Genomic DNA, 23,108 nt, shown 5'->3' on the forward strand with positions numbered 1-23,108 from the left:
TCCCAGCTCTGCCTCCGGCCACCCTACACTTTGCGGGGCACTGCACGCACAGGGCTGAGCCTCCTGCCATCTGGGAATTCCCTGGATTAAGGGAATGGTCAGTGAACATATCCAGACCAAGAAATTTCAAGAGTCTGAAGGTACAGGAAGCCTGGAGTCGGTTTTACTTCACAGAGACGCACCAACCCATCTAGAAGTCAGCTCACTGGTGGGGAAGGACTTCGGGTGTACCCAGGTTGGTTATTTCGATCAGCTGGGAAAGATGGTAAGAAAGTATAGAAAGAAGTGGTGGGGCTGCTTTGTAGTGGGGCACCCCAGGGGAAAGAAGGAGCAGAGCATCATTTCTGAATGGAAGCCCAGCATTCACTAAGGCATCTCCTGGTATATCAAGATTTAAGACGAAGAAGTATTGATACAGGGATTGCAATGTGAGGACAGAGTCACACTGTGAAAATAGCGCATCTCTCACCTGCAGTGCTAAGATTAAAAGTCAAGGAAAAATGTTCCACTTGCAACAACCAAACCAGATTTTTTTCCCTAGTTTTTTTAAAAAAAGCAAAATTAAGAAGTTCTGTTTCACGCTGTTTGAACAAAAGTAAAATTCTTTGCTTTGCTAGAGTCAAGAATCCTTAACTCTTCTACTCACAGTTCCCTTACTTTAATGCCATTTTTAATCTAAAACTTAGAAATTCCTTTTAAAAATGTCAGTGAAAGATCTGGCATTTACAAATCAAAACACTTCATTTCAAAAGTGTCAAGTCAAATGTTTTATATTTTTTGACTGTTTTATTTCTTTTTTAGCTGAAACAGATGAAATTCATTTAAATTTGCAGATAATTTCGGTCCTTGTGTAATTTTTTTTTTTTGTGAAGTTACGAAATGCTGAGAAAAACTCAGCTAACGAATAGGAAATAGTTGGAAGGAAGCATTAATGAATGGAAAAGTAAGAGCTGAGAGGAGTTCCTCAAGTGCAGATTCTAGGAGCTATCTTATTTAATATTTTCATGAATGACCTTGAGGCAGGAAGTAAGAATGTGTTAATGTATCTTGAGGGTAAGAGGCAGGGATGCATCGTCACTAAAGATGAAGACTGGAATATGTTATAAAAAGGGCCAGTTGTCCTTGAGACTACAGTAAGAAACATGAAATGTAGCAATATACTGAATTTCGAGGTATGCAGCCATACTTTCAAGGTCACACATTCAAAGATTACAAACCACTTCTGTTCTGAACAGGACTCCATTAGTTGAAAACAACTAAAAAACAGGAGAAATGATCCAGTATACTATTCCATCACAGGACAACTGTAAACAGTTATGCAATACAGCCACAAAAATGGCAAAAGTAATCCTTTGCCCAACAGAGGGGGAATTTCCAATAGCGTTAAGAAAATCCTAACGCCATCATACCAGGCCTCTGTGTATTTTTATCTGAAGTTATTGGCGTTATACAGCTCTGGTCATCTTTGTACAATAATAGATGAATTTAGGTTGGATTTGATGCCAAGGAGGGATGTGAGGAGTCGATCGCCTGCTGTGCAGCAGGACAGCTGAAGCTTGCTGCGTTAGTCTATTAAACAGAAGGCTGCAGCCAAACGTAGCTACTGCCTGTAAATACGTCAGGGGGATGAATACTAGGAGGAAAAGCAGGTATTGTAGTTGAAGGCCTTATATAAATGGGCATAAACAGGCTACGAGTAACACGGATGGAAGTTAGAAGAGGCACATCAAAGAAAGCAAACCAATGGGAGAGGGAAAGGCCAAACTCAAGGCTACTCTTAAGCTTGCTGAACTTGTGGAAAGGATGAAATTACATGGTGCTGCTCAGGATAGTGAGCAAGACAGCGAGCCAGACTACCCTTTCCAGTCCTGCACTTCTTCATCTATGCCAACTGAGCAGGACAACAGGTCAGTGGCTTTTTATTTTGTAACGTTCTCATCCGGTTCTCTATGATCATCATTGATACAAGGAAGGTGGTGAAATAGCATCACATGACAGAAGTGGCCTGGCACAGCTATGCAATGAAACTCAGATGTCAGATCTCCAGAGCTGTTAGCGAACAGTTCACAACTATTCCATGAAGAATAAAAGCCTGGTAGAGGGAAAAAACAAACACCAAGTCCATTGTAAGGGTATCTGTGGTCTCTCCAAAAATGTTCTAGGAGCACAAAAGGAGGTGAGGTTAGTATGCACATTGCACATTACAAGGTACTCACCACCTGGAGTGAATGTTTGAAGTCAGTGCCCTTGTCACAGGGATCAATGAATCAGAAAAGATTTTATTTCACAGAGAGCTAGACCATCATTTGCTTTTCTGATGAGGTTAAGAAACAGCAGAAGAGCCTGCTGGCTCCTCCTTTATGCTCAAGACTGGGATTCAATCAGTTCTCGATACAACTGTATAACCCTGAGATTCAAATGGCTACCAAGCTGAAACACTCCGTGTCCTCACTGTCTGGAAACTACTGTTTTGTGCTTTTATTTATTCAGGTCACAGGCAATGCTAACAGCTGAAACATGGTTTGCCGCTGCCTTTTACACTTTCTTCTTGTTTACACCCATGAGAGTACCAGAAAGCTATCTGGCCAACACACAAGTATTTTATACCCATTTAACAACTTTTAAATAGTGGGGGGAAGAAAAAGTGTCAGGCAACAGAGAATCAATTTTTGACTACGCCAAAAAGGTCAATCCCTCTCCTTCCGTGCTGAACTTCCAGGGAGCTTTGGGTTACACTGGAGGTGGGGGAGTGTCTGCCTTCTACTCGTTTGCATCTCTCAGACAGACTTGAAAATAGCTTCACACATGTACGTGGAGCTGCATTTTTGCACAAATGTGTGAAAGAAACACACAGTGGGCACCACCAAGGGATGATCAGATGCCTCAAGGGCTAAATGTTCTCATAGCTTTTGCCTTTCAAGCCCAATCTGTTGCACGGTCCCTGTTTCCTCCGTGCAGAGTGCCAGAACCGGTGGTTCTCATTAGTTTGGCCAGTGAGGGACTTACCATGGGCACAGAGCTTTCATGTCTGCTCCAACCACCTGGCGTTACCTAGATAATGTCCTGCCCATGCAGCGCAAGAGGGGCTGTGCTAACCAGCGCTCGCTCTATTTCTAGCACCTCCTGTGCTACCATCTGTGGCGATGGCTGCAATGGTATCCACAGGTTGGGGTCTGGGGAGCTGACAGCACTCCTGGCCGAGAGCAGCTGACGTACAAAGCCACACAGGCACATGAGGCTGCCTAGGTGTCGCCAGCTGGAGCACTGTTACCTTTGCGCTCGCAGAGGGAGAGCAGAGACCTTGATATAAAACCTACCCTGAAGAGCACTGGCATTTCTGCTCTCACACTGATCCTGGCATGACATTAATCACGTCTGTTCGCTGGCTCGCAGCATGGCCATTCCTTCCCCAAGTCCCGGCATCACCTCTCTCAGATCTTAGCCCAGCACACTTTCCCAGTAAGTGACAGGCTTTTCTCTTTTTATCCTCAGATAAAACACATTCAAGAGTGAAACGTACACCACATAAAGATGCTGCAGAAGGATAAACAGACAAGATGACAGAGGACTGGGTGATTGAAGGGTGAAATGACGGAATACCTGGCATAATCTCCACAGCAAAACTGGGCAAGAGATCAGCAAGCAGCCCTGTCCTGCCTAGAAAAAGACAGAAGGAGGAGAACAAGGAGAGAGGTTACTGCAAGAAAAACACACTCCCCAGCCCCTGCCTCAGCCTCCAGTCCCCTTCCTCATCAGCCCACTTGCACTGATAAGTGAATTCCTATCAACCACAGATGTCATCCCGCTCGATGCCTGGTGTCTGCCATTTCTGTGTCCTTGCATTTTATATTTATCAGCAGAGCTGCAGGAAAAGAATCTGGAACAGAGCTTCTCCGATCTAGGCACAAAATGACAAGAAAAGGAAGGTCCCCTTAGCATGGTTACACAGTACATCTTTCTGGAGTTATGCTCTACACATGCAAAAAAGCTCCTGGAAATGTATGACAGCCCTTAAACAGAAGGATTTAGTTTACTTTGAAAAAATGCATTGATTCAGTCTGGATGGATGCGAAACATCTTTAACTCAAGGCCCTCGACAAGGCGGCCACATGCATCCAACAGGCGTGGGTGGTGCTCTCCGTGTGGGGCTCTGAAACCGCAGAGACAGCTTCAGGGAAGGAGTCTTGAAGTGAGCATGTGTGACTTATTTCAAGATGCACAAGCAACTTGGCGAGACTGTGTGATATAAGCCCAACTCTTAAGTGAAGGAAACCAACCCAGCCAGGGAAGGACTCATGTAGAAATTCGTGGAATCATTTTGCAAAAAAGAAAAGAAAAAAAAATCAAGTCAGCTTCTAATTTATAACTGAATACAGACAAAATTCAAGCCCAGAGGCAGGTTGGTGCCTACTTGTTTTGGCACTAAATGTCTGGGATATTTCTAATACACAGCCCTATGTGCAGCTGTGCCTCAGGATCATGCTAGGGGTTTTTTTAAGACATGCATAAGGTAGGAGGAGCTGCACTCTTAAAAGTGTGACTATAACATAACAGAAGCAGCTAAGGGTAAGCCAGCATAGAAGTGGTACAAAGCTACCTTTAACCTCCCCACACGCCCTTCACATCCTGGAATAAGTAACACTCAGACACAATGATGAGCTGGATTCCAAGTTCCTTGGCCTCTAGTCTGTCCTTAACACGTGTTACCATCAAATTCCCACTGTCCGTTTTTTGTCGGTGCTTCAGCAGAGGTTCTGTAGAGATCAGAATCCACAAGGATGCTTGCTGGAGCCACAGTAAAGATATTCTGAATGCAGGCCATGCTTTGCAACCAGCTGCAACTCTCATCAAAGCTGTCACAGCAATGCCATCCCCATGAGGTGCTCCCAAAGCCTTAGTAAAAGATAAAACGCCGATCCCGCAGATCATTTACTACTTTGAAGGAGGACTCCTGCCATCAGTCTACTACAACATTTTCATCCAAATATGCAAAGAGCTTCACGACGTTCTTCGCAGTCCGTTTTCCAGAAGGATCAAGTGCCCAATCTGTGCGCAACTAGTCAACTAGCTTGTTATGGCAAAGTGCTCGTGTATGCTTTCTGCTCTCAAAACATAGGCATGTATACAACATATGCATCACTTAAGTCTTGGGTACCAAAAGCGGGCTCCAAACACATACAACAAATGTATGCCTTGTGTCACAGTACGCTAGATTCACACTACATTCTATGTCCGTATTCAATATACTCCTTATTTTCCCAGTACACACAAAAAGATACGTAACTCTTGCACAGGCCCCTGTGTGTGTGAACAATGTACATGTGAACCACATGCACACAGAACATACGGGCAGACATGGGCATGCCACTTGCCTCCCATGCTTTATTATCTCCATAGAAGCTGACACGCAGCTCTAGTCTGAGAGCAGACATCAATGGACAAACAGCTGGAGGTATAGAGCTAATTTAAGGCTGGGATTTGTGGTACCAGAGGTACAGGGGTGGCACCTATGAAGAGGAGAAGCTCCATCTCACGAGCCCAAACAGGCACCTGCTTCATCTTGAACCTACCCAAAGAGCCTTGATCACTGCTAGTGTTGGGTCTTATGACGCCTGCTGATGTCCATGAGGAACCACATATTCAAGGGGGAAGAAACGTCCCTCAAAGACAACAGTGCTTGAGAACCCGGTAACTCATTACAAAAGCAATCAAAGCAGCTCCTCTGTGCTATCTACGAGCAGTCACCTTATTTCCCTGCTTGTGCAGCCTCACTTAGTTCTACCGAATATCTGCTTGGGGAATTTGCCTCCTCTGCCCCACACAGCCCTGGAGGTCCCAGAACCACTAGCGATGGATGCACAATGCCTGGCAGGGCCTGAGGCAGCAGTGAACCCCACCGCGGTGACTCGGCCTGAGCTCTGCTGCCCTGACCAGCCCAACTAACAGCCAGCAAGAACAAAGGCCGTCACTGTACTGCTGTGCCCCCAACAGATTTCAGTGGCCCTCAGCTCTCCCCCCTCCCCGTCCCTGCCCCAAGTTAATTCACTGATAACCCTTCCCCCCACCCCTGGTGGGTGAAGCCAACAGGCAGGAGGAGGGGACTGCCAGCCATAAAGTGGCTGTCCTGCGGTTGCCACAGCAACAGGAGGCTCCCTGCCACCTCAGCGACTTTTCTCCCGCCAGCAACAAGTGAAGCAAAAGCAGCCAGCACCAGCAGGCACAGGGACAGGGCAGCTCAAGGGAGCGCAAAGGTGGCCGCTGACCCTCGCCTGCCCACTCTGTGTAAACCCAGCCCAGGCATGAGCAGGTCCCAAAGCCAGGAGGTAGCCAGCAGAGGGGATCTAGAACGGCACCCCAGTGGGTTGTGCAGTGCCTGAAGCCGTGGCACAGAGGGCAGGTTTCAGTGGGCAAGGCCTCCTTTTGGACTTGTCCCTGAAACGCCAGCTAGGAAGTGGCCACAGCGCCCAGAGCCAGAGCCAGCTCTCTATGCCCAGGCTGCTCCTTCCATGACCATTAAGGTCACCTTCCTTCTCTCTTGTTCTGTTCTGGGTTTTTTTTTTAAGGAAATTTTACTGTGGAGGGCTGGAGCTAGATAGCAATTGGTGGGGAGAAAAGAATAATTTAGTAAAGCGTCCTGCCAGGAGACCATCTGGCCACACACCCCGTCTCCACATGGCGGCTCTGCCTGCCTGAAGAAGGGGACTGCGGGCACTCTGAGACATGGCTGGGGACAGCTGCCTCACCCCAAGGGCTATGTGTGCTCCGCGCAAGTTCTTGCCACCAAGCCCCCGGAGACACCCTCGGGGGACAGGGAACAGATGATGGTCCCATGTGCCAGGGTTGTCCCAAGCAGCTCTGATGTAGGTAGGACCTTGTCCTCCTTCCTGCACGGATCTGAGACATGTTCCCGTCTCTATTCCCACTGTGCTGCTTTACACACTCCCAGTGGCCTCTCACGGGGTGCCCTGCACGTCCCAGGGTCCCACCAGCCTCAAAGTGCAACGAAGCCCATGAGTCCCCAGTCCCCGCTACCAGAGCACAGTGGGAGAGGGCAGGAGGCAGAATGGGGGAGAAAAAGCTGAGGAGGTGCAGAGCAGCTCTGGAGGGTGCTGAGACAGAGCAGAGGCGAGCAAGGACAGGAGTTAATACACAGGATGGGTGACAGAGAGAGCAAGTGAGCAAACAGCAGCAGATTGGGGAGGACCCGGAGTCAAGCAGACAATTAGCAGAGAGTCAGCAGAGAACGAGATGCAAAAATCATTAGTGGAAGTGGTGAAGCTGAAAAAAAACGATGACAGGAAAAAAGCAGGAGCAGGTGCAGTCAGGAACATAGCAATTAGGTAAATACGGGAACATGGCAAATACTCGCAATTGCACAAATGTGATAAACATTGGGTAAATATGGGAAAAACTGTTCAATCGGTATCCCTGTTGAGGGACGCATCTGTAGCCCTACCTGCAGCAGTGGGATCAAGGGAGGGAGCAGCTATAGAGGTAACTCTGTTCTTCAGTGAAAGAAAAATGTGCCAAGCCGTGCATGGCAAGAGGCCCCTGGCACGGGACACTGCCCTGAGGGGAGGCTGGAAAGTGTAGGAGAGGAAGTGTGGCCCCTGTAAATCAGACACTTTTCCAAGGAAGCTGCTGTGAGATTTATTGGGAGAGCATGGCTCTGCAATAAGTTCCTCCATGCTCCCTCCGTCAGAGTAAACTTTATCCTTTCTTCCCATCCTTGTCTTCAATTGGAGTGAGAAACAGCAGCAGTCCTTCTCCAGAGATCAAAGTTTTAGCAGGCAACAAAGACCTCCAAGGAGGCTGTTGCCATGCCTACCTTAGTAAGGGAGGTCTTTTAATCACACCAGTCTCCTTTATGAGCAGCGTGTGGCTGTCGCTGGCAAATAAGGACGAAAGGAGGGGTAAAAAACCTTGGCAACAAGTTGCATTTCTAAGTGGTGTGAAATAAATAACTAGGAGTAGGCAAGGCTAGGATGAGGGGATTGGACCCCGATTACAAAGGCTGCAGCACAGTGGTCTGGGACAGGGCAGCAGCACCTAGCGAGGACAGGACGAGCACTTTGGGAGTGGGAGGACACCAGCAGCTTTCTGGCATCAACGCCTTTTGCGGATTTTTAAGTGGTGGGCTCCCATGCTGATCACCTCCTTCGCCTGCTGGTACCTTCGGTCACGCAGGCACAGCTCAAGGTCGGAGGGCCCTAGCCGTGAAGCTGCTTACAAGACATCTCCCCGGCTGAGATCTGGCCCTCTCATCCCTAACACACAGCCAGTAGCACTGCCATCTCTGCCAACCGCTGTGACCAAGTACTGGCTCAGATGCTACTGGTAGCTCTTCAGCAAAACACAGCTAAATCCTTAAAGCATCATCTTGTAAGGGAAAATTTTGCCAAGAACTTTTCCGTCTCCGAAACCGCATCAACTTTTATAAGACAGTCTGTCCTGGCACACAAAAGACTCTGAACCTGGCTATATTTATACCAGCTATTGAGTCATTTTGCTGAGTAAGAACCGTCTTATTAGCATTGCACACCATAAACACACATCGCAGTAGAGATTTATCCTCTCTGAAAGCCAATGCATGTCTCTATTAGCACATTAATTACTGTGCAATATGCTGTGTGTGTATGTTTCTACACTATCTCTTACCTATGGGTGTTAGACTTGATAAATTTGCGGGTCAGCCTTTTTTAATATTGGTAATACAAACTACTAAAGATGTCAGTTTACCAACGTTAAGTGCTAGCTGATTTGGGAAATTAAAAGCATGAAGTACTAATTGTTATTTAAAGCATAATCATGGTAGAAGCTGAAGTTTCTAAAAGATTAATCACAAAGTAATATTTCACTAATATATAATTTATGTAGTATTAGCTGTCAAATTGGATGGAGGGGAAAAAAAAAAAAGGAGGCAATAGCTGTCTAGCCAAGCACAAGGATCACTAACCAAAGTATCAAACCAACAACTGGGATCAGTCGATCACTTTCCTGCCCCTTCCAAGACCTTGACACATCCTTGGGAATGAAGTCACCATTTTGCGAAGCATGTCTAAACTATGTAGAATCTTGTAAAGCAAACACTGCTGAGCTTGCACAGAGCTACGTGTTTCAGGGTAGCCACCTGTGCCTAGCTATACCTACAGGTCTTGCTCTATAGCTGAACCAGCTTGGGAAGGGAGCAGTATAGCTGCTTTCACCGCACCCTGCACCTAATTCGCAAATTCTGGCTCTCGGTGAGGCTTAATGGGTTATACACAATCCCATGCAATTAAACTAGACTGCTTCCTGATGTGAGCTGGGTCACATGAAGCTAGGATGGGGTATCCGCTGACACTGCCCTGTATCGAATGAAGGTTACTCCAGGCACACTGCATCCACCACACTGGTACACCTGCAGTTCCCTTCAACAACAGCTGCAATGAATGACTTTAGCGAAGCCCACTGACATTCTCATATAAAAAAAGCAGTGCACAGGGGCTACAAATAAGAATTTAATTAATAGCCCTGTCCATGTTTCAAGAAGCAGGGCACTCAGCTGCTAGCTACTAATGTAGGCTTTCTTAAACTTAGGATTCGGCCTTTTTGATTCAAGCACATTGGTTCTGAAAAAAAAAATGTATGAAGTTGCAAATGGAATCACTAGGCCAGCTCTAACATCAGCAGAGAGTTCTAGATTTCTAGTAAAACACAGGAGTGCAGAGAGCACCACTTGACTGTTGGCAGCTGGTCACAAGCGGTGTTCCCTAGGGGTCAGCACTGGAAGTTATTCTGTTTAATATCTTTATCAATGGTTTGAGATGAGGGGATTGAGCACACACTCAGTAAGTCCGTGGATGACATGAAGCTGAGTGGGAGCATAGATATGCTTGAGGGTAGGAAGGCTCTACAGAGGGATCTGGACAGGCTGGATCAATGGGCAGACACAAGTGTATGAGGTTCAACAAGGCCAAGTGCTGGGTCCTGCATGAAGGCCACAATGCCAAGCAGTGCTACAGGCTTGGGGAGGAGTGGCTGGAAAGCTGCCTGTTGGAAAAGGACCTGGGGGGGTTGGTCGTTAGCCGGCTGAACATGAGGCAGCAGTGTGCCCAGGTGGTCAAGAAGGCCAACGGCATCCTGGCCTGTATCAGCAATAGTATGGCCAGCAAGCCAAGGGCAGTGATTGTTCCCCTGTATTCAGCACTGGAGGGGCTGCACCTCAAACACCGTGCTCAGTTTTGGGCCCTTCATGACAAGAAAGACATTTTGGTGCTGGAACATGTCCAAAAAGGTCAATGAAGCGGGTGAAGTGTCTAGAGCGTAAGTCTTATGAGGTGCACCTGAGGGAACTAAGATTATTTAACCTGGAGAAAAAAAGGCTGAGGGCAGACCTTATCGCTCTCTACAACTACATGAAACGAGGTTGTAGTGAGGTGGAGGTCCCTCTTCTCAGCAAGCCATAGGACAAGTCAAAACAGCCTAAAGTTGTGCCAAGGGACGTTTAGATTTGACATGGAAAAACTTCTTCACCAAAAGGGTTATCAAGCACTGGAACAGGCTGCCCAGGGAAAACTGGTGGAGTCACCAGCCCTGGAGGTATTTAAAAGATGTGCAGATGCAGTGCTGTCATGAGTTTGAGTCTTGTGGGGTTTTTTGTAAAAGTAGGGGTAGACTCGTGTGAAGATTCAAGAGCCTCCCCCACTCTCAGGTAGGAGCTGGACCTACTTCTGGCCAGGGCCAGGCCAATCAGCGCCTCTGCCATCAAGGTATTTAAGAGGCAACCCCATTGTTCTCTCTCTCTCTCTCTCTTTTGGTTTTGTCTTGCGTTGAGCTGTCCTGCCTTTGTGGAAATGGGGGAGTGGGAGAAGTGAGCTGGAGACCGTGTGGTTTTTGTCCTAGTTGGCTTGAACCAAGCTTAGTGACATTGTTTAGCAGTGGACCTGACATCACTAAGTTAACAGTTGGACTCAATCCTAAAGGTCTATGATTCTTTCCCTTTCCACTCTGATTTTTCTGTCTTCCTCCACTGACAACATGAGTAGGTAGAATCTCTGCTTTATTCAGAATTGTAATCTATGCTGTCCTGGTTCCGTCTGGAATAAAGTTAATTTTCTTCCCGGTAGCTGTGTTTTGGATTTAGGATGACAATAATGCTGATAACACACTGATGCTTTAGTTGTTCCCAAGTAAGATTTATACTAAGCCAAGGACTTTTCAGCTTCTCATGCTGCCCTGCCAGTGGAGGCTGGGAGTGCTCAAGAAGCTGGGAGGGAACATGGCAAGGCAGCTGACCCAAACGAGCCAAAGGGGTATTCCATATCACATGACATCACGTCCAGTATATAAACTGGGGGGAGTTGGCCAAGGAACACCACTGCTTGGAAACTAGGTATCGGCTGACAAGTGATGAGCAACTGCATCATGCGTCACTTGTTTTTTATATTCTAATTCTATCATCATCATTACTTTCTTATTCTTTTCTTTACTCCTTCTTGTTCTCCCTTTTCTATCCTATTGAACTGTCTTTATCTCAGCCTCCAAGTTTTATCTTTTTTTTGTTTTATTCTCTCTCCCATCTCACTGGGTGGGGGCAGTGAGCAAGCAGCTGCATGGTGCTTAGTTGCTGGCTGGGGTTAAACCACAACACATGTTTAAATCCTGCAGCATCCCCAAAATAAGCAATGTAAATTATATTTGAAAGACCACTGTCAGCAGGGAGAAAACAGCAACGTCTTGTAGGAATCATAGTGTCTCTCGCTGACACTATCCCTCCACTGCTCCAACTGCTCTAACAGGGAATCTGGGTTCCACCCAAAGAGCAGCAAACAGCAAACCAGCAAACAAAACCCTTTTACCACATGTCCCCTAAGACTGTGGAATAGCTCCAATCTACATCTGTATTCACAGTCTCCCTCCAAGCAATGGGATGGAATAAAAAAGTGTCCCAGAAGATGCCAGAATACTAAGAACTAGTATCTTCCCCACTGGCTGCTTCCTCCTTTAGCCATCAATGGGGAGAGGTAAAGGAAAAACGAAAGGCAGAAGGGAAAGAATAACGTGGGTCCAATGATAGGACAAGGGACCACGGGTGCAGGCTGGAGCATAGAAGGTTCCACAAAAACATGAGGAAAAACTTTTTCACTATGAGAGTGACAGAGCACTGGAACAGGCTGCCCAGGGAGGTTGTGGAATCTTCTTCTCTGGAGACTTTCAAAATCCGCCTGGATGAGTTCCTGTGTGGCTGCCCTAGGGGATCCTGCTCTTTCGAGATCCCTTCCAACCCCTGACATTCTGTGATTCTGTGAAGGATGGAAGGAAGCGTGGATGGAGGCAAGGAAAATGGGCAGGTAACCTGGAGTCACTCCAGAAGCTGGAATGTTGCCTCCACACACACTACTCGGGAAAAGAAATATACACAAGCTGCGCCAAACAGCATGAGGCAGAACAAAGTATGCCCACGACAAGTATGCTTTCATGCTGCTGCCAAACTTAGCAGAGCGCTGCATGAAGTGCAAGGTCAGAGCCACAGGCTGCAGTGAGCAGGAAGGCAGATGTGGTCAGAGTAACATAGCCCAAGATACGTGTTTCCTCCCAACGTAATCACAACAAAGTGGGGCCAGGGATGTCACCCAGCCAGCTTCAGAGGAGGGGACTTCTTTGTTTTCCCCCCACATAGCCTTCTGTACACACTGAAAAACAGATTCTTCCTGTTACCATGGCACTGTTTCATCACTGGTGTCTGAGCACAGTTGTAGACACACATAAGAGGAAGACACCAAATCCTGGACAGGAGGGTGAAGAAGGGACAAAATTCAGCAGCCCATGACCAGGCAGCCACAGAGAGCTTCTCCGGAGAGGCTACATAACAGCTACAGCTGCCACCTGTCAGAAATAACCTCACCCGAACTAGCAGAGGTCAGTCCTGGGCCTGTTATGAAGCAGCATACACACAGCCACACCGTGGATTTAGACTGGTGTATGACACTATTTTCTGAAGGGATCCATACTCCAATTGTGTGCAGGAGTGAGGAGAGGTGATGGCACTGTTATGGTCACTCACCCATTCAATCTAGTTTACTTTGTGATGACAACTACACTTCCAAATGCCAATAAACCAACTGCCAGTTAAACTCTGACCTTAACCATGAGAGCAAGGGCACTTGACAGACCTATCACCTACACACCACAGGCCCAAGCTTTTTAACATTTCCTTCACAGGATGTGCAGAATCGGTACACCCAAGAATCAAGCAAGCATGCTTACCAGACAAACACTGGTGTCAGCAAGTCTTAGGGTAAGTCGGGAAAAACTCATCTTACTCTCCTGGGGCAGTCTAGGGGTGAAGTAGTACAGCTGGTTCAAGCAGAGTCAACGAATGACCCTGAAAGGCCCCCTCTACTCTGCTTCTTTCCCCTAGCTAGGATGGGTGATGTTTTGACCTTTACAGTGAGAGCTGGACTGTGGAAGCCATCACCAAAAGCTAACTGCAAATAGGGAGGAAACCGATCCTGCTCACCTCACCACTTAAGGGAGCTTAACAGAAACAGAGGCAAGTGCATATACCACAGAGAGGACAGGTCCTTTCAGTGGCAGCACCAGCTTAAGAGCTGATTAGGGTGACTGCAAAATTGCACAGGCAGAAAAACCTCCCAAACTGACACAGTTGCGTAGATAAACACTGTGCTTCTTGACGTCCTCACAGGTCAGAAGAGTGGGACAAAGGGAATCTTAAGACTGCATATAGTGTATGATTTGATGTCTTCTGGGTGTCTATTTTTAAAAGGCTCTGTCTCAAGTGTTCACTTTGCTGCAAGTTTATTGTTTTATGCTTTCAAAAACAAGGGGTTTGACTTTCCACAGCCCTGCACCTTCTGCAATCATTTACACCTGTGCAATGTGTGAGCAGTGTGGGTGTAAACATTACTATTCTGGTTCAGCGGCGTTTGCCGCCCACTTGCCTAGGTGTGAATGACTGCACAAGGTGCAAGGCAATGGTGAAGGTAGTGCGGGAACTGTTTTACATAGATCTTACACCCATAGTAATACGATGCACAGATATGTAGAGAGAGCGAGAGTGCAGAAGGAAAGATATACCAGCTATCTGCTGAAAAAGCAATCTGGCAAAAGGTCTTACCAAGCACAAGCAGCTCCACTGATTCTTCATTTTTGCCCTCCACATCATCTGGTGTGATAATAAGGCAGTAATAGAGCCCACTGTCTCCCCACATCAGCTTCCCAATCTGAAGGTCTGCATCTGAAAGGTGAGAAAAATGTGTCAGGCTTTCCCTCCAGCACCTACAGATAAAGCAAAGTGTTGAAGACACTGGGTCCAGTGGAGTTTGCAAGGAAGAAAAACCCAGCCCGCTGAGAGAGAATTAATCTCTCTCTTACTGACACCACTTTGTTAAGCAAAATCCATATGCAGAATAATATGCAGAAGCCAGCAATAAAAACCTTCCACTTCATCAAAGGGAAAAGAATACTGTACCAGGGTTGGAGACCTACGGGGAGTCAGATGAACGGAAGGGCCAAAGGAAGCGACCTTTGGGTCTGAAGTTGGTTGTCTGAATCCTAATTGTCTGACATACAACAGCTGCCTTCCAGCAGCCTTTTCTAAGGGAGTTAACAATTACTGCCAGCCTCCAGTATCCCGAACTGCAAAGGGTTCGTTCCAACCCCCAACAAGCATCACTGGAGTAAGAGAGTTACCGTGGACAATGCTGATATCTCTTTCCTTATAGAAGTCCCCTATAGTGACAGCAGATCCTTGTTTGGAGGCCACGACACGGACCGTTCTCCTGCTGTCCACACAATCCAGGTAGGGATCCCAGTCGAGGTTCCTCTTGCTCATTGTTTGCAAACCAGAAGTCGCCATCCCCAGAGCTTCTCCCATCCGGTCCTGGCAGTAAGATTTAAACCTCCACTGTACCACAGCTGGTTGGGTGGAAGAAGTAGAGAAATGGCAGCGAAGCAGAGCAGGCTGAAACAACATGGCCACCTTCTTCTTCTCAGGCACAGTCACCTGCAATCCTTCCACTTCAGCTAAAAGACAAAAACAGGAGTGTCATATGCCCTGGCATTGCTTGAAGAGCAAGCTACTGCATTTTATCATAGCATCTTTCTCCCCCACATACATAAAATTAAAATGTCCATCTGTTTCAGGTACTGGGGTGCAACACCCCTCAATGTATGAAAGCACGGATGTTGGCAACAGAAGTAAGATTGCTTTTTCTGTAGACTAGAGCCACAAGTAAAAATACAGCACGACAGTTCTGAAGACTCAAATGTAACATCCTTACGCTCTGTAGAGAACCTAACACAGTGGCATGATGATTCAGGCCTTCTGTGGCAGGTTCACAGATAAGGAAGATGTATTTTAAGGGTGGCCATACTCCACTTCTATAGGAGGTCAGCCAAGGGGCCAGATCCTTGAGTTCACAATACCAATGCAAGAGTAAGTCACTGCCCTCCCAATTTCGGTGGCATCACACCCCATCTCTGAGAAGTCAAGCAGCGCACAGTGCCCAGCTCATTGTGCACTGGTGCCCAGTTACTGCTGCTTGCTCTGCCAAACTCCGGAGATGCATGAAGGAGCGCATCCAAAATCGCACAGCTCCTGCCAGGGCTGGCACATAGCACTGAGAGAGATTGCTCCACGTGGGAGGTGCGGAGAAAAATGGCCCAAACACTCAAGTTTTTCACATTCCCAAGGAGGAGATGGATCTCAACACGTAATGTTTATCTACCAGCTGACGGGAGAGCTGCAGCCTGGAGCTGACGTATTAAGACCTCAGAGAAGATGCATGGGACTGCTGCCACATCCCCGTGTAGCTTAGGGAGAGGCCAAGAGTCAGTAAAACAAAGCCAGCAGAGAGCCCTTGGGAGAGTGAGGTCCTCCATCTACCCGCAGGAGAACGGCCGAAACCTCCCACACATGCCTGTCGTAGCTTCCCTCCTTTTTGCGCTGCAGGCAGCCATCGCTGCCAGCACTTCAACAGCACCAGATACACTCACTGATGCTTTGCCTCTGGAGGCACAGGAACAGCCTGGGAGCAAGGAGGAGGCATTGAAAGAGGAGGAAGTTTGTAACCAGGGTCATTCTCTGCAGCTGAGCGGCAGCAGGGCCTGACAGTGGAAGTTCATATGAGGAAAGGGAATCAGCCTGGGAAATGGTGGTGGTAGCAGTACCCTACACCCAGTTACCATACACCCCAAGGCCCAGAGCAGTGAACAATGAAAATAGGACAAGACATAAGGAAATATTCAAGAGAATAAAGCTGTTTAGCACGGAGAAGACTGCGGGGAGACCTTATCGCTCGCTACAACTACTTGAAAGGAGGTTGTAATGACATAGGGGTTGGTCTCTTCTCCCAAGTAACAAGTGACAGGACGAGGGGAAATGGCCTTAAGCTGCACCAGGGGAGGTTCAGGTTGGATATTAGGAAGTATTTCTTTACTGAAAGGGTTGTCAGGCATTGGAGCAGGCTGCCCAGGGAGGTGGTTGAGTTGCCATCCCTGGAGGGGTTTAAGAGATCGGTGGATGTTGTGCTGAGGGACACGGTTTAGTGGTGTTGACAGGGCTAGGAAAAAGGCTGGGCTCTATGACCTTGAAGATCTCTTCCAACCAAAACTGTTCTATGGTTCTATGATATTTACACATCATCAGGAGGGACTGATGGACTTACGGAAAGCTTAGGGAGGAAAGAAAGACTGAGGACAAAAAAAGGCTTCCTGATGTCAGGAAGCCGTAGGGGAGAAAGGCAAATGCCAAGAAAGAAGAAAACAGATGGAGACAGGAAAAAGTATCAGAGTAAGTATAGGAAGCAGAAGGATAAGCAGGACGACAACTGTGGAAGCAGGAAGCTAACGTTCGGCTCGAAGAAGCTGAAGGTGTATCAGCCTAAGTCAAAATAATTTCAAAGGGCTGGAGCCAAGTTGCAGGAGATTTAAGACATGGAAGCTGGCAAAAGAAAGTGAAATGACAGGAGGTATCTTTAGGATGGGGAAAAAAAAAAAGCATAGACTAAAGCACTGGAGCTTAAAGCAGATGGAGAGCAATAAATGCATCAACAGCATGACAACAGCAGGCAGGAAGGGACAAGGTCAAGTTGGAGACAGCTGCAAACCTGAAAAGGCAAAAAGCAAGCAGAGATCTCATGATCAGGAATTGACCAAAGGAAAAGTGAAGAGGCTGGATCAACACTGATTCTTGATTTCAACAAGTTATCAATGTCCGAACTACAAATCACAATGAAGTCTGTAAATACCACTCAGGGAATAAAAACACAGTACAGTCATAACCTCGGGAAAGCATATTTTGGAAGCAAGATAGTCACTGATGCGAACAAAGAGTTACTGATCTAGGCAGGATTTGACTCCAGGGACTTAGACGTGAAGGCTCGCAGTGCACGAAGGTGTCACAGCATTCGCACAGGAAGGCTGTATTATGCATATAATGAATGCATGACATTATGCATATTGTGGAAGCCGCACAAGAGCTGTCATTAGCTTTTCCAGAAGTGCCTGGACGCAAATCCAAACACTGAAGTGTGGGTGTTCTCCAGTGTGCCACAAAACACAGCTGAGGTCCCAACATGATGCTCCCACAGGAGAGGTGGGGAGGGCATGAGGCAGCTCCTCCGCTTTCCTGAGGTGTAGGCAGGGAGATTACTCAGGAATGGGCAGCTGGTACCTTTCTAGCCGGCCTACTGTTCCTGGGGACTAGAGGGGCAGAAAATGTAGGGGCCACATGGCATTAAGAGAGTATCACCACTTGCTTCTCAAGGCGAACCAAGTGGTGATGTTCTCTTATTCTTTCCCCTCCAGAGACCCGTGCTTCCTAGGCTGCGTCTGAATGCAAGAGACATGACAAACACCTGATAAACAAATGGGTCCGGGGCAGACCTGTATCTGGCAACTCTGTGCCTGACCCCACACTGTCCGTGGCCAAAGCCAGCATGTGACATGCGCTGATCAAGTGACTCATCACGTTACTTCAGCTTCAGGGATAAAACAGTGACACAGTGAATATTTAAATCTTTCCCTTGTGAACGAAGTATGCTGCTTAGTAAACACAGAGCTTTCAGCGAGCCATGCACCACAGCCCTCCTTCCCTGTTAATGAGATTAATGAGTTTGGCAAGCCAGGGACTGCTTTAATAAATGATTAGCTGAGCTTTAGCAAATTCTCATCTGACTAACTTTCCCCACCCTATCCCCATGTGAATGCCTGTATCAAGAAAAGAAAAGAAAACCAGCTTTTGGGAGAACAGAGGAGTTCTTTTTCTACCCAAAAGCATTTGGGAGACATGCAGTAAATTATCTAGCATCTTCTACATTCTATCTCAAGCTCTTTTTTAACTTCTGAAGTATTATTTTCGGATCCTTTCCAGAAATAGCATTTAGGAGCAACACGAGGCCTCAGATTTAGAGACTGGAGCAGTAGACATTCTAGATCTATTTAAGTTAAATTATATGCAATTATATATGGCAGAACTGGGAAATTATACACCTGTTATTTCCTCTGCCAAAAAAAAAATATCAAAATCGATTCAAGTAGTACGTCACTGCTGTAACAGCATCCATCAAAAAGGCCAACAGGATGTTTCACTGTCTGAAGACAAGACAGTGGGTTTACACCTGTCAGTTATGTCCATGCACGTGAATTACAGAGGTCTGCTTAGGACTTCCTCAACTTTCAGGAAGAAAATGCTGACCTCAAAAACCTTCAAGAGACTAGCCAAGACAGGAAAAGCCTCTGATGTGTCACAGGACAGAACTCTGGGCTGTTTATACAGCAGAGGAAAAAAAGAATGAAAGACGTGAAAAAGGATGAAGAGCTTAGTGACAGCACTAGGGCAGCTCTTTGTCTAGTTTAATACAAATAGGTCTAAAAAGAAACTGAATTGTGCTCTGCTATGTTTTGACTAATGCAGACAGAGCAAGATTAGCCTTTATTTCAAAATCATCGTGGAAATGTAATTCTGGCACTCCAGAGAAGCAACCTGTTCATTCCGAATTTCACAATGTTTGAACTTCCACAAGAAAGATCTAGCTTGTAGGAGTCTCATGACTATGTGACAGTTTTGCTTTCCTTCTTTCTCGCTCTCCTAAGTCTCCAGAGAAAGATCTGCAAATATAAATCAAGTGCATATTAAAAACACAGGTATCCTTACCCTCAGAAAATAAAAAGAATCCATGGTTTTGTGTGTCTGTGCATGCGTGTATATACACTCCCAGAGAAAGAGCTTAAAAATAATTGCACTTCAGAAATATAAGTCTATAGGTTTTGTCTGTTTCTCATCGGCAACGTGTATTTGTCTCCTTTCTCCCATTCTTTTCCTGAACTGCCCTCAAACTATGTATCCAAACTATGCAATCAAAATTGCACACAAGTCGTCACTAATACATTTCAGTGGTGATTAAAGAAAATTCCAGGAAGCGATTACAGAGGGGATATTTGTAAGGGTGCTTTTGAGCCTTGTGAGCCTGATCTTCATAAGTGCCTTCCAAGAGCAAATGAGAGAAGGCAACTAAGAGGTGATACCTTAAGTTCTTGCTTTTCAGTTGCTCTCCAGAGCAGCCTGTGACTCCCTCAGGCTAGGTGAACCCCAAAACAAAATTTAGCTTCTCTATACAGCCTTAAGCTAGCCTTTATGAATAGAATCATAGTATGGTTCGCGTTGGAAGAGACCTTAAAGATCATCTAGTTAGAATAAACTTGATCTGAAGCACTAATCTCTGTAAATAATGGCAAAGCTGAATACTGCAGTTCAGTGTGATAGGTCTCAGACTGCATCCTTCTAGTGCATAAGATAAGGTTTGAGCCTGAGAGAGGGCTTTGGGTCAGCACGGGGCTCCCTGTCCGTGCACGTACTGCATCTCTTTCTCTGCAATTATCTGGCTCACACTACCATTTGCCTGAGGCAGTACAGCTGATGCTATGAAACTACAAAAAATTACATCCCCCAATTTTTTGCACCTTTATTGATAGGAGTGGCAGTTGTGCACACAGCAGAACAGAAGTCCTTGGGCCCCGAACCAGGCACCTAAGGAAAACTACTCCTAGACTCCAGCTAAGGGCTTTGGCAGAAAGCATACGTTCATTGTTGAGATTGCTCCTAGGGTAGTTCGCATCTCTTCCTCGAGCGAAATAAACCTCTGGACAAAAGCATGCTATGTCTTTCTTTTCTGTGCCTTGGCTACTATGCATCAATTAAAAGTGTTCTTTCCCCCACTGCCCAATACCGGCAGACCATCCACACTTTCAAATGCGGATCAAGCCTGAATCAGGAAATGCAAGATCTGAGCTTTAAGACCGAAAAGTCAGAGATGATAAGCAGATGTGTAAACAGGTGAATGGAGCGCGAGTGGGATCACTGAGATCGTGTTGACAGATTCTTGCCTACTCATGCTGGACTAAATCCAATCCATGCAGTTTATCAGCAAAAAAAGAAAAAGCCATCACCACCAGATTATGTTGAGTGGCTTGTGGGAAATGAATTGGATGTCTTGGTCTGGTTCCTATCAGGCTTGTGTTCTTAGCTCTGTGGCCACTAACTGTCAACTTTTTAAGCCAGCAAGAAACCAATGCCTGAACACGTCAGCTGCAGCTAAGGTGAAAGCACAGTACTGCTTTTTACAGTTCCACAGCAAAATGGAGAATTTCAGCTCCCTGGAAGCAGTTGGAGAAAAGCGTGGCCTTGCACACCCAGCACAGACCCTCAACGCAAAAACGCTCAATGTAGGAGACAGCCCAGACCCAGCACACTGACTGCAGCAGACACTGGACCATTCCTTGCTCTTCCCCATTCTCCGTGATGCTGTCCCCCAGACACCCCACGCTCCCCACTTCCCCACGGAATTATACAGCCCTGAAACCGCAGGGACTGCACACGGTTCTTTCCAAGAGCTCGGGATATTTCATGGGCTTCTCTAGGTATTGGTTGTCTCCTCACCAGCTTCCCTGTGCTCATCACACTCTTATGACCTGTACCTTTCACCGGGTGTTTTCAGGTGAATTATCACAGCTTTGGCCACCAGATCCAATCCACCCTGTCTTCATTACTGTCTAAAATCTGTTACAATTGTCAGATGGCTCCTGGTTTACGGTCTTGCTTCACCATCCCAGAACTCATTCCCAGAACTGTCACTCAGCAAGTGGTCACCACCAAAACTCCGGAACGAAAGAAAAGAAATGGGAAGAGTCTCTCCAAGCCTTGTAACACCAAGCCGTAACACCTGTCCTTGGGACAGCACCGGGATTTCCACTGGTGCCAGTCCCACTCAAGGTGATGTCACTGGCATAAAAAGTAAGAAAAATGTGCGATTTCTTCCCAGCTACACTAGACTTATGCTGTGTGCAGCCAGTCAAGGGAAGTCAGATGAATACTGTAAATCAAGGCTGATAAACAGAGTCCATCCATTTCCCTGCTTTCCCAAGAAGTCTGCTCAGTTGACCAGGAAACAGCAAAGCAAAACCGTGCTCCAGCATGTCCCCCCTGCCTAAACTGTGGCTGAGAAAGCAGAGGCAGTAAATCTACCTGCCTTTGTACTACACCACTGCATTGCATTATTGGTGAAAAATTACTCAACAGGGAGAGAAGATCACATTTTAATGTGGACAGTCTTCTAACTGTAATCTTTTCAAGCTTAGTCCAAATTGTGAGGCAGAAAAGAAAAACTCTTTACTTGATCTGTAGGTAAAACTGGAGTTCATTCTCCACTGCAACACTTCTCTTGAGTTTTAAATGCATTAGGAATTATAGCATTAATAAGAATAACGGTAAATACAAGCGGAGGATTAATTCCGGAACCAAGCTGCACTTGGTATTTTACAGGACCCAGCTTCACACAGGGTCTTAAGGATACTTGACGAATTGCATGATCTTCTCCTAGAGTGAGAAGAACACAGTCCCACACATTTCCTAGCCTGTGTCACTTCACAGGAAGGAATAAAGGATGACCTGCTCTTCATCCTTTTGCTGTTATTAGAACACCAGCTTAGGCATGTGGGAGAAGAGGACAGGAGGAAAGAAGATGAACCAAACCTGTTGTATCTCATGCAAGATTTTCTGAAATCGCAGTAAGAAGTCACAATGCACAAAACCAAACAAAAGATAAATGCAAGAGCCAAAAATTAAATACAAACAAAGGACAGAGAGAAATCGTTTCTGGGAAGAAAGGAACTGCGAGTGCTGATTAGAAATTTCTCAGCCCGCCTCGAAGAGGGAGGAGGGGAGAGAAGAGGGCATGAGCTTCTCTCTCTTTCTTGCTCCCTTTTGTCTCCCTGCTTCCTCCCCATCCTGCACTCTGCCTCTCACCCTGGCCCTTCCACCTCCCAACCCCCACCTCTCTTTCCCAGAGCAGAGCGTACCACTCTGGCTGGATTAGGGCTCCTTACCTTGCTGCAGACCTTTCATTCCTTTGCACAGCCACTGAGGAGAGGAAAATCCCGAATGCATGTTTGCTAGCCTCTCTCCCTTTTCTGCGCACACACGCACACGTTCACACTCACACACAGGCACCTTTGCTTATTCCCTTTTTCTCTCAGCCATCAAGAAAGGACAGCAGTGCCTGTGGTGTCGCTGGGAGGCTGGAGGGGAGCAAGCTGACACCGGCTGCCTCCATCTCTGAGCACACGGCTCTGGCTAACCTGTTGCCTGCCGGCAGCCGACAGCGGCAGGCAGTCCTGTCTGAACAGCCCAGGACTAGAGGAGACTGGAAGGTCTTCCTACCGCAGCGGTGTCTCCCTCTCCCTCCCTCCGCATAGTCCTTGTGCGCTCGGAGCAGCAGTCACTGCCAGTAATCACGAACCACCTTTAATGGAGGGGGGAAGGTATCAACAGCCCAGCCTTTTTAGCTTGATGGGAAAGTCCTGATTGAGCCAGGCATGTGCAGATAATGAAGCTCTTCAAAAAGAGGGAGGAATGTAATACCGTGTTTATCTACGCTTTTACTGGTCCCTGGACACTATTTACCAGCACACTACTATGGCTAGTAGGAAAGGAGCGGTAATTGTGGGTGTGCTGGAACTCCTGACCAACTCAGCGAAGCGGGATACATTCGGAAGCAGCCAAACAGCAGGGAGGGAGGCAAGGAGGGAGGATGAGCTGGAAGCTGCCG

General features: G+C 46.8%; 1 protein-coding gene across 1 annotated transcript in view; it reads right to left on the reverse strand.

Annotated features, from left to right (window-relative positions):
* LOC104277666 (immunoglobulin-like domain-containing receptor 2) overlaps positions 1-22,447 on the reverse strand; it is a gene marked incomplete at its 3' end in the record, with an annotated part of 24,343 nt that extends 1,896 nt beyond the window's left edge. Inside the window, exons 1-4 of the mRNA XM_009874374.1 lie at positions 22,387-22,447; positions 14,695-15,027; positions 14,120-14,239; positions 3,601-3,657 (exon numbers count right to left, since the gene is read on the reverse strand). Coding sequence (XP_009872676.1) covers positions 3,601-3,657; positions 14,120-14,239; positions 14,695-15,027; positions 22,387-22,447 — 571 coding nt within the window. The remainder of the gene's footprint in view (positions 1-3,600; positions 3,658-14,119; positions 14,240-14,694; positions 15,028-22,386) is intronic.
* Positions 22,448-23,108: the final 661 nt, after the last annotated feature.

This window comes from Apaloderma vittatum, unplaced genomic scaffold, assembly GCF_000703405.1.
Source record: "Apaloderma vittatum isolate BGI_N311 unplaced genomic scaffold, ASM70340v1 scaffold14570, whole genome shotgun sequence".
Classification (NCBI taxonomy): Eukaryota; Metazoa; Chordata; class Aves; order Trogoniformes; family Trogonidae; genus Apaloderma; species Apaloderma vittatum.